The 12,562-nt window shown below is 35.6% G+C and overlaps 1 protein-coding gene across 3 annotated transcripts in view; it reads right to left on the bottom strand.

The window, feature by feature from the left end:
• The window catches only part of MUCL1 (mucin like 1), a 92,217-nt gene that overhangs the window by 71,329 nt on the left and 8,326 nt on the right, over positions 1–12,562 (bottom strand). For all 3 annotated transcript variants that reach the window (XM_073021343.1, XM_037996984.2, XM_037996985.2), the window contains exon 2: positions 10,578–10,637. Coding sequence is in view for 1 of the 3 variants with exons in the window: in XM_037996985.2 (XP_037852913.1) it covers positions 10,578–10,596 (19 nt within the window). In the remaining 2 variants the exon portion in view is untranslated. The remainder of the gene's footprint in view (positions 1–10,577; positions 10,638–12,562) is intronic.

Genomic DNA, 12,562 nt, shown 5'->3' with positions numbered 1-12,562 from the left:
CTTAGAAGCAAAACTGAAATTAGGTCCTCCATTTTGGTAAAGCAAAGGAGGATAAGATTAAAGCAAAATGAAAATCATGCGAGGATGAATAAGGCAAACAATATTGATTTTATAACTCTATAAGCTACAGTCAGGTAATGGTACAAGACCAAAATGACAAATTTCATCCAAAGGTCTATTCATCTCTTAGCTTTTCAATAGCAGGGACTATGCCTTATTTCTCTTTATAGTTACCCTGTTTAGCACAATGTCTGACATGTAGTACAGTTTTGAAAATGTTTGATGAATGAAAGAGCAAATTAGATAAATGAAGGAATAAGCAAGTGAGTGAGTGAAATCCTCATTTAGTTCAGACATAAACCTGCCTAATGTTACATAGGACTTATTCTGACAATGGAAGGATGTGCCTGTAAAGTGCCAAGTGGGATAAACAGTATAACCGTACATAACAGTATAACCGTGTATAACAGTATAACCGTGTATAACAGTATAACAGTGTATAACAGTAGAACCATGTATAACAGTATAACCGTGTATAACAGTATAACAGTGTATAACAGTATAACCGTGTATAACAGTATAACAGTGTATAACAGTATAACAGTGTATAACAGTATAACCGTGTATAACAGGTACGTTGAAAAAGTAAGATTATTATCGGCCAGGCACGGTGGCTCATGCCTTTATTCCCAACACTTTGGGAGGCCGAGGCAGGAGGATCATGAGGTCAAGAGGTCGAGACCATCCTAGCTAACACACGAAACGCCATCTCTACTAAAAATGTAAAACTTAGCCGGGCATGGTGGCGGGCACCTGTAGTCCCACCAACTCGTGAGGCTGAGGCAGGAGAATAGCGTTAACCCGGGAGGTGGAGGTTGCAGTGAGCCGAGATTGCACCACTGCACTCCAGCCTGGGCAACAAAGTGAGACTCCATTAAAAAAAAAAAAAAAAAAAAAGTGAGATTATTATCAATCTAACTAGGATTATCTTCATACATTTGAAGATATACCTCCACAGAAACATCAAAATGGAAACTGTGTCTAAATGACTTATCTATTTAGTAGGACTTTCATGACACAGTTATCTGAAATTACCCCTTTGTTTCTTGTCTCATGGAAGTTATATTCCATGAGAGTAAGAAGTTTTTTTCACCTTGTCTTGCTCACAGCTATAGAGCATAGCTTAGAACAGTGTCCAGAATCTAGTAGGTGCTTAATGGAAACTAAAGGCATCAGAAATAGAGTATTGGCATCACGGAGTTCTCATGTCAGCTCTCCTACCAACAGGGTAAAAACTGGGCACATCGTGAAAAAATCTGAAGTTTTTATCAACTGAAAGAATTTAATGAAACCTGCCCTGTCAAACACAGAATTTTTTCAGATAAACAAGGCAATGGGTATAAACATTCTCTGAAAATATGTTACGTTCCAGGGTTTCAAAAGTTATGCTGAGAAATGTGAGGCAATATTTTGGAAATCAACACAGCAGTAGGTACAAAACGCGCACCATGGGAATTATCCTAAGAATGGATACAAAGAAGGGGAAAAAGTTAAATGCGTAAAAGTGATTGTTGCTACATTGGTTAAAATAGCCATAACCTGGAAACAACCTAAATGTCCTGCAACAAAATGGATCTAACACAATGTTCAATTATCTTATAATCATCAAAATAAAAAACAATGAAAAGCAAATAATGTAGAAAGAATACTTACGATAAACTTAATTGGTAAGAAATATATATATATATATATAAATTTTTTTTTTTTTTTTTTTTTTTTTTTGAGACAGAGTCTTGCTCTGTTCCCCAGGCTGGAGTGCAGTGGCGTGATCTCGGCTCACTGCAAGCTCCGCCTCCCGGGATCACGCCATTCTCCCGCCTCAGCCTCCCAAGTAGCTGGGACTACAGGTGCCTGCCACCGCGCCCGGCTAATTTTTTTTTTTTTGTATTTTTAGTAGAGACGGGGTTTCACCGTGGTCTCGATCTCCTGACCTTGTGATCCGCCCGCCTCAGCCTCCCAAAGTGCTGGGATTAATTCTACATTGTCTACACGCAACTGATTCGACCTTGTAAAATAAGCATGCATAATAAAGATTTTTAAAAGTGAAAGTAACTGTGTATTAGCCAAGGTAGTTATTGCAAACTATCCTAGTCTAAGGCTAATTTAAACAGAAAAGTAATTTAATAAAGACTATCAGTTCCTGAAATTATTAGAAAGGCTGGAGAAACAGATGTCCAAGCTTCTGGTAAAAATGCCAACAACTTTGCCACAGCACTGGTTTGATGAGAAAACCTCCTGCACGGCCATGGGTGCTGCCAAGAACTACATGCCAAGAATTTGATTAAAGCAACGGTAAAATGTATTTCCCTATCAGAAATCAGTCCTGCAATCATTGCTGTCCTTTCAGCCTGTATGTTTTGGCAGGCAATATATGCCAGCAAAATGAAGGCTGTTTTCACACACTGCTCATCTCCAGGCTAAGGTCTTGTGAAAGTTCCTAAAATTAGAAGAGCTAGTTCACAAGCCTGCATTCTGGTTGCAAGAGAATCTGAGAAACTGCAGTATAATTTCAATGTTGTAGGGCTATACACAGCATTTTATTTAATTCTCATAAACAGAGTGGACGTTATTATCTATATTTTTTAAATAAAGATATTGAAGTATATCAATTTTGATAAATTATAGATTATTTTGATTTTTGATTTTATATAGATAATCAGGCCATCCACAAATAACGACATTTTTTCTTTCTTCCTTTCCAATTATTTGACCCTTTATTTTCTTTCCTTATTTTAATAATCAGGCTAGAAACTCTAGTATAATGAGAATAAATGTAGTAATAGCAGCATTCTCTGAATTCTTTCTGGTTTTTTTTTCCATGTTCCAAAGCTCTTTTTTTTTTATTATTATTATTATACTTTAAGTTCTAGGGTACATGTCCACAACATGCAGGTTTGTTACATATGTATACAAGTGCCATGTTGGTGTGCTGCACCCCTTAACTTGTCATTTACATTAGGTATATCTCCTAATGCTATCCCTCCCCTCTCCGCCAACCCCATGACAGGCCCTGGTGTGTGATGTTCTCCATCCTGTGTCCAAGTGTTCTCATTGTTCAATTCCCACCTATGAGTAGGAACATGCGATATTTGGTTTTTCTGTCCTTGTTGGTCAGGCTGCGCTCGAACTCCTGACCTCAGGTGATCTGCCCACCTCGGCCACAAAAGTGCTGGGATTACAGGTGTGAGCCACCGCACCCAACCTATTTCTGATTTTAAGATAAGTGCATTCAGTAATTTATAATTGAATATGATGTTTCCTATAGATTATTTGTAAATAACCTTAATTTTTCATGTTAAGAAAGTTTCCTATTGTTTCTTATGCCTCTTATTCCTTGTTTTCTGAGACTTTTAACAATGAATGGATGTTGAATGCTACCGATGCTATTTCTACATTTAAATAATCATATATGTTTATTTTAATATCTAAATATGATGAGTAGTAATAACTGACTTCTTTAAAAAAATTTCTTTTCAGAAAGAAATCGAGTTTTCCTGAAGTAGTGTCTTGTCTTTAAGATACTTAGGTTCACTTTGCTGCTAATTTGATCATATTTTTGCATCTTTATATAAACAAGATTAGCCTGTGATTATTCTTATATTTTCCTTAAAAGATTTTAGTATCAAAGGATGTCACCAAAATGGTACAGCAGGAACAATCTGACTTTGCTCTCCCCAACAGAAAACTAAGAACAAATATCCAGCATCAAGATTACCACCAGGGGCCAGGTGCAGAGGCTCACACCTGTAATCCCAGAATTTTCGGAGGCTGAGGCAGGCAGATTGCTTGAGTCCAAGAGTGAGAGACAAGCCTGGACAATATGGCAAAACTCTGCCCCCACAAAAACACAAAAAATTAGCCAGCTGTGGTGGTGCACACCTGTAGTCCCAGCTACTTGGTGGGCTGAGGTGGGAGGATCACTTGAGCCCAGGAAGTTACGGCTGCAGTGAGCTGTATTTGAGCCACTCCACTCCAGCCTGGGTGACAAAGCAAGACCCTGTACCCCACCCCTCATATATATATATATATATATATATATATATATATATATATATATGTGTGTGTGTGTGTGTGTGTGTGTGTATAAAACAACCAGCAAAATCCTAAAACTCAAATCTGAGGCTGGGGCAATCCCTAGAGCCACAGAGAAGTGAGAAACTCCGAGCTTAAGGTAAGAGAAACAAACCTGTCTATCTTTGATACCGATCCTCAATATGCCAGGCACCATTTGTGGAAAACTCCCCCCAGACTTACGGTTTCTAGATTGGAAAAATTGAGATTGAGGTAGATAGCCAGCTTCTCCACCATCATGGATTCCCTTGTAGGAAACCCATTCCTGCCTCAACTCGTGGGAAACATCATGAGTACCTGTAGGAAGGAAAACCCCAAGGCCAGCTGGAGATAAAAAGGGAAAGCAGGACTAGAAACCCCAGCCTGTGAAACTCTGGTCTTTAAGCCAAAGGAGATGCCAAATCAGAGTGTCTGTTCAGCAGCATGACATTGTATGAGGCACATTCTACCCGTCTTCTAAGCACAAATCCCTCGCCAGGTTTCCCTCATGGGTATGGTAACTTCTTGGGACTTCCTCTCTCAGTCAGGGATGGGCAACACTCTTAACCGTTACAAGAAGCCCAAGCCAAACCTGGGCTTAAGGCACCATCTAGTGTTGAAAAGGAGGCAACAATCTAGGATAAGGAGACCCACAGGCAGCTAAAAATTACCTCATAGCAAACATACCCTAGGAAGACCAAAACAAGCCAGACAGCAAAAACTGTAAGTAGTCCTCCAACGCAAAGCCATAGATGCATATCCACAAGAAACAACAGCAAACAGGGAACTCTGACCTCCACAAATGAACGAAGCAATGAGCCCCTGACTGACCCTAATGAGACAATGATGTATAAGCTCTGTTAAAGAATCCAAGGTAGCAGTTCAAAGGAAATTCAGTGAACTCCAAGACAACACAGAAAAGCAATTCAGAAATTTACTACAGGTATTTAACAAAGATATTCAAATAATTTAAAAATTTAAACAGAAATCCTGGAACTGAGAAATATGTTTGCTAAACTGAAAAATACATTATAGGCTCTCAATAGCACAATGGGTCAAGCAGTGGGAAAAATCAGTAAGTGCAAAGACAGGCTATTGGAAAATACACAGTCAAAGAAGAAGAAAGAAAAAAAAATGAAAAGAAATGAAGAACGCCTGTGAAATACAGAGAATACATTTAAGAGAGCAAATCTAAGTGTCATTGCCATTAAAGAGGAAATTGAGAAAGAGAAAGTGTTAGAAAGCTTATTTAAACAAATAATAACAGAAAAGTTTCCAAATCTAGAGAAAGATATAATCTAGCTACAGGAAGGCTAGAGATCACCAAATGACTTCAATCCAAATAATACCACCCGAAGGCATATACGACTTTGAGAGTTTACCCTCAAAGGTCAAGGACAAAGAAAGGATCATAAAAACAGCAAGACAAAAGAGGCAAATAACATATAGAAGGGCTCAGATTCATCTGGCAATAGACTTCTCAGGAGAAAACATAAAGGCCAAAAGGAAGTAGAATGACATATTCAATGTGCTAAAGGAAAAAAAAAAAAAAAAACTTCCAACCAAGAATACTGTACCCAGAACAGCTTTCCCTCAAACATGAAAGGGAGATAAAGTCTTTTCCAAACAAACAAAAGCTGACAGAAGGAATTCATCACCACTAGACTCATCTTACAAGAAACGCTAAAAGTTATTCGGTCTGAAAAAAAAATGCTATCATGCAAAAGCAAAATATTTGAAGATATGAAACTCACCAGCTGAGCGTGGTGGCTCACACCTGTATTCCCAGCACTTTGGGAGGCCATGGGGGGAGGATGACCTGAGGTCAGGAGTTCAAGACCAGCCTGGCCAACGTGACGAAACCCCATCTCTACTAAAAATACAAAAATTAGCTGGAAGTGGTGGTGGGTGCCTGTAATCCCAGCTACTTGGGAAGCTGAGGCTGGAGAACCACTTGAACCCGGGAGGCAGAGGTTGCAGTGAGCCGAGATCACAACACTGCACTCTAGCCTGGGTGACAGAGTGAGACTCCATCTCAAAAAAAAAAAAAAAAAAAAAAAAAAAAAACAGAAACTCACTGGTAAAAGTAAGTACATAGACAAATTAACAATACTCTAATATTGTCATTGTGTAATCTACTCATAAATCTAGAATTAAGACCAAAAGAAAAATCTGTAAAAAATAACTACTGCAACCTTTTAAGAGATAGGCAATATAAAAAGATGTAAATTGAAAAAGCAAAAAGTTAAAATGGGGGGTGGAATTAAAGTATAGAGTTTTTTAGTTTTTCCTTTCTTTCTGTTTTTTTCTGTGATAAAAGTTAAGTCATCATCTCTTTAAAATAACTTATGATATTTATAAGATAATTTTGTAAGCCTCATGGCAACCACAAAGCAAAAACCTACATTAAATACACCAAAAAGAAAGCTCAGTGAATTAAAATATATTACCAGAAAACATTACTTAACCATAAAGGAAGACACTAAGGAGGGAAGAAAGGAAAAGAGGAGTTAAAAAACAACCAGAAAACAAGTAACAAAATGACAGTAAGTCCTTACCTATCAATTATTATACTGAATGTTAATGGACTAAATACTCCAATTAAAATACATGAATGGGCTGGGTATGGTGGCTCACGACCATAATTCCAACAGTTTAGGAGGCCAAGACGGGGGATCAGAAACCCCGCCTCTACTAAAAACACAGAATTAGCCAGTGGCAGGCACCTGTAGTCCCAGCTACTCGGGAGGCTGAGGCAAGAGAATCACTTCAACCCAGGAGGTAGAGGTTGCAGTGAGTCAAGATCACGCCACTGCACTCCAGCCTGGTGACAGAGCAAGACTCTGTCTCAAAAAAAACAGGGTTCAAATATATGTTGCCTAAAGAAACTCACTTTACCTACAAAGACACACAAAGTCTGAAATGAAAGGATACAAAAAAGACATTCCATACAAATGGACTCCAAAATCTTCAAGTCAAAGATTATAAAAAGAGAAAAGAATGTTACTATATGATAATAAAAGGGCCAATTCAGCAAGAGGCTATAACAATTGTAAATATATATGCACTCAACACCAGAGCACCCATATATGTAAAGCAAACATTAACAGATATGAAGTCAGAGACAGACTTCAATACAATAATGTTAGGGGACTTTAACACCCTTCTCTCAGTAATGGACAGATTATCCAGACAGAAATCAATTTTTTAAAATCCAGGTTAAACTTTACACTAGACCCAATGGACCTAGCTAATATTTACAGAACATTTCATCCAAGTGATACGGAATACACATTGTTATCACCAGCACATGGAACATTTTCTAGGATAGATAATATTTTAGGTCACAAAACAAGTCTCAACAAATCTAAAAGTCAAAATTATATCAAATATCTTTTCTGACCACAATGGAATACAACTAGAAATTATTAACAAGAGGAACTGAAGAAACTATACAAACACATGGAAATTAAACATGTTCCTGAATGATCAATGGGCCCATGAAGAAATTAAGAAGGAAATTTTTTAATATTGTGAAACAAAAGAAATGGAAACAATAATAAAGTCTATGGGCTACAGTGTAAGTGGTACTAAGAGGGATGTTTATAGCAATAAATGTTTCAAAAAATAGAAAGAGTTCAAATAAACATCCTAATGGTGCACCTCAAGAAACTAAAAAAACAAGAGCAAATGAAACGCAGAATGAATAGAAAGAAAGTAATAATAAAGACAAGAGCCAAATGAAATTAAGAGACACTAAAAAACAATACAAAGGATAGACAAAACAAAAAGTCGAATTTTGAAAAGATGAGATTGGCAAACCTTTACTAAGAATAATTAAGAAAAAAAATAGAGAAAACTCAAAATGAAATTTGAAAAAGGAAACATAACAACTGATACCACAGAAATACAAGGGATCATTAGAGACTATTATGAACAAGTATATGCCAACAAAATGGAAAGCCTAGAAGAAATGTATAAATTCCCAGACACATACAATCTGCCTAAATTGCATTGAAAAGAAATAGAAAACCTGAACATACCAATAACAAATTGAAGCAGTAATAGGTCTCCCATCAAAGAAAAGCCCAGGACCAGATGAATTTACTGCTGAATTTTACCAAACATTTAAAGAAGAACTAATGCCAATTCTACTCAAACTATTCCAAAAAATTGAAGTGGAGAGAATATTTCCAAACTTATTATATGAGGCCAGCATTACCCTGATATCAAAACCAGACAAGGATACATCAAAAAAGAAAACTACAGGCCAATATCCCTGAAGAACATGGACACAAAAACTCTCAAATAAACACTAGCAAACTGAATCCAGCAACAAATTAAAAAGATCATTCACTATGATCAAATGAGATTAATTCCAGCAATACAAGAACGATTCAACAGACATGAATCAATAAATGTAATAAATCCCATTAACAGAATCTAGGAAAAAAACTATATGATCATTTCAAAAGATGCTGAAAAAGCATTTGACAAAATACAACATCCCTTTATGATAAAAACTCTCTATAAACTGTTAGAAGGAACATACCTCAAAATAATAAAGATCACATCTAAGAAACTTATAGCTAACATCATACTGAACTGAAAAAAATTGAAAGACTGTCCTCTAAGATCTAGAACAAGAAAAGAAAGCCCACTTTCACAAGTTTTGTTTAACACAGCACTGGAAGTCCTAGCAAGAACAATTAGGCAGAAGAGAGAAACAAAGGGCATCCAAATTGGTAAGGAAGAAGTCAAATTAGCCTTGTTCACAGATAACATAGTGTATTTAGAAAAACCTAAAGACTACCAAAAAACTGTTGAAACTAATAAACAAATTCAGAAAAGTTGCAAGATATAAAATCAACATAAAAAATTAATAGGATTTATATACGCCAACAGTGAACAATCTGAAAAAGAAATGAAGAAAACAAACCCATTTAGAAAGCTAAACAAAATATAAAATATCTAGGAATAAATTTAACCAAAGAAGTAAAAAAAAAAAAATTCTATAATGAAAACTATTTAAAAACTGATGAAAAAAACTGAAAAGAACACAAAAATGAAAAGATTTCCAATGCTCATGGGTTGGAAGAATTAATATGGTTAAAATGTCAATATTACCCAAAACAATCTACAAATGCAATGCAATCCCTATCAAAATACTAATGTCATCCCTCACAGAAATAGAAAAACAATTCTAAAATTCATATGAATCACAAAAGACCCCAAATAGACTGAGCAATCCTGAGCAAAAAGAATAAAGCTGAGGGTATCACACTACCTAACTTCAAAATACCTTATAAAGTCATAATAACCAAAACAGCCTGGCATTGGCATAAAAACAGACTGATAGGCCAATGGAACAGAATAGATATTAATATCTGCATTTATATCCAATTTATTTTCAACGAAAGTGCCAATAATATTCTTTGGGGAAAGGACAGTCCCTTCAGTAAATAGTGCTGGGAAAACTGGATAACCACATGCAGAAAAATAAAGCTAGATGCCTATCACTCACCATATACAAAAATCAAATCAAAATACAGACTTCAGTTTAAGACCTGAAACTGAAAACACTAGAAAACAAGAAAACAACATTTGGGAAATGCTTCAGAACATTGGTCTGGGCAAAGACTTTCTGGGTAACAGCTCAAAAGCATAGGCAACAAAAGCAAAACTAGACAAATGGGATTACATCAAGCTAAAAAGTATCTTCACTGCATAGGAGACAATCAGCAAAGTGAAGAGACAACCTACAGAATAGAAGAAAATATTTGCAAACTATCAATTTGACAAGGGATAAATTACCAAAATATATAAAGAACTCAATAGCAAAAAAGCAAATAAACCAATTTTAAAATGGGCAAAAGATCTGAGTAAACATTTCTCAAAAGAAGACATACAGATGGCCAATGAGTATTTGAAAGAATGTTCCACATCACTAATCATCAGGGAAATGCAAATCAAAACCACAGTGAGATGTCATCTCACCCCAGTTAAAACGGGTTTTAACAAAAAGACAAAAAAAAAAAAAAAATACTGGCGAGGATGCAGAAAAGGGGAACACTTATATACTGTTGGTGGAAATGGAAATTAGTATAGCCACTGTGGAAAACAGTATGACGATTCCTCAAAAAACTACAAATGGAACTACCGTGTGACCTAGCAATCCCACTATTGGGTATATGTCCAAAAGAAAGGAAATCAGTATATCAAGGAGATATCTCTATTCCCATGTTTGTTGTAGCACTGTTCATAATAGCCAAGATACAGAATCAAGCTAAATGTTCATCAACAGACAAATGGATGCAGAAAATATGGTACATATAGACAATAAAATATTATTCAGTCATTCAAAAAAGAATGAAACCCTGTCATTTGCAGTAAAATGATTATAACTGGAGGTCATTATATTTGGGAAATAAGCCAGGCACAGAAAGACAAATACTTCATATTCTCACTTGTATATGGTGATCTCATGAAGGTAGAGAGTTGATTGCTGGTTACCGGGTTACCAGAAGCTAGGAAGGAAAGATGAGAAGAGATTGGTTAATGGGTACAAAAATACAGTTAAAAGGAATAAGAGGCACTGTTTGATAGTACAACACGGTGACTATAGTTAACTATAATATATTGTACAGTTCAAAATAGCTAAGAGGGAAGAACTGGAATGTTCCCAACATAGAGAAGAGATAAATGTTCAAGGTTATGGATATCTCAATTACCCTAATTTCATCACACATTGCATGCATCTATCAAAACATTACATGTACTCCAAAAAATGTATGACTATTATATACCAGTAAAAAAAAAGTTCAAAAAAAGATTTTAGTGTCAAAGTTATGCTATTTTTATAAAATAAGTAGATAATATTCCCTCTTTTATATTGTCAGAAAGAGTTGTATATGTTTGGAATTATTTATTATTGAAATTATTGTTATGATTTTTGTGTAAAACCTCCTGCTGTAATCTGTTTGCTTGTTTGCTTGCTTTTTATGGAAAGATATTTAATTACAGTTTCCATTTGTTTGTCATAACACCATTGAGGTTTTCTATTTTTGAGTTGATTTCATTAATTTACATTTTCTGAAACTTTGCACATTTCATGTTTTCAAATTCATTACCAGGAAATTATTCATGACATCTTCATTATATTTTTAGTCTCTGCAGCATCTGTGATTATCTCCCCTTCTTCCACTACTAATATAGTTCATCTGTTTATAAGCAAAGTCCATCTTTAGTCAGAAGGAATTTCACTGCTGATTCCTTCTACTTCTCCTAAATCCACAGTACAACACAGAAAGTCCAGAGCCAGGGGACACACTAAAATCTTTGACTTTACAGATACCCGAGCAGCCTTAAGTATTCATGTATTGCTTATTAACCAAACCATAATGCCTATTAGCCACTTGGACAATCACCCAATTTTAAAACATCCAATATAAAATATGAGAAAATTTAACAAATTAATCACCAAAATAATCAAGAATAAACAGGACAAATTTGGAGAAATCTCCCACATTCTTAGGCAGGGAAACACGCACAAAAAAGAAAATAATAATGTAACAATTGTTGAATTTTATAGTAGTTTCGTGGCACATGTTCAAATTGGGAACATGGATTAGGCATGCCACAACTCAATACATAACATAGTATAATGTACACATTATAATGCATGTATAACCCATCATAAGATAATAACCACTAAACATATCTAAACACATCTACCATTCAAATTAAAATAGTTTTCATAAGATATCCCCCCAAAAAGGAATGTATTTAACTAAAATTATATAAGCAAGTCCAAATTTGTTATTCACCGTTTCACTGATTTTATTCCTTAGATTCATAGTATCTTTTGCTGGTCTCTGATTGCTGTACAAAGTCCCTCACTGTTTCTGCTGACAACTGATACCTCACTTACTCTCTAGGAGTGTTGCTGTGAATGATCAAAGCTCAGAACAAGTATGAAGCCATGTTTTCAGTGGGCAGAGGCAATGAGGAAATTCTCACTTTGGCTCTTTCTCTTATATTTGTGGATTTAAACTGTCATCCTACTAGAGTAGTAACTTCTAAGATTCAATCTTGAGCAAGAGCAGAAGGGGGCCATTTAGGCCTGGAGTCAAAGGAGATACTCTGCGGCCCTGCCCAGTGATTCCGAAACATTTACTCACAAGCACCCTAAAAGGATGTGGAAAAACTGCATCTCCTCTCATACATTTTGTAATTGGCATTTAAGATTTTTAAAGAAATTATTTAAGCTTAAATAGTTGCAAGTGATATAACTTCTCACACATTATAATACTGACATTTTAAATAAAACTGCTACTTCACTCTTTTAAATGTATCCAATGGAATCTAAATGCCATAGCAATTTGACACCCACCATCAAACACTTTTAAAAGACAAGGTACTTTTAAAGCTAAAAATTTCACAAAATTCTTTT

Source organism: Chlorocebus sabaeus, chromosome 11, assembly GCF_047675955.1.
Source record: "Chlorocebus sabaeus isolate Y175 chromosome 11, mChlSab1.0.hap1, whole genome shotgun sequence".
Lineage (NCBI taxonomy): Eukaryota > Metazoa > Chordata > Mammalia > Primates > Cercopithecidae > Chlorocebus > Chlorocebus sabaeus.
This window is presented reverse-complemented; position numbering and strand designations above follow the sequence as displayed.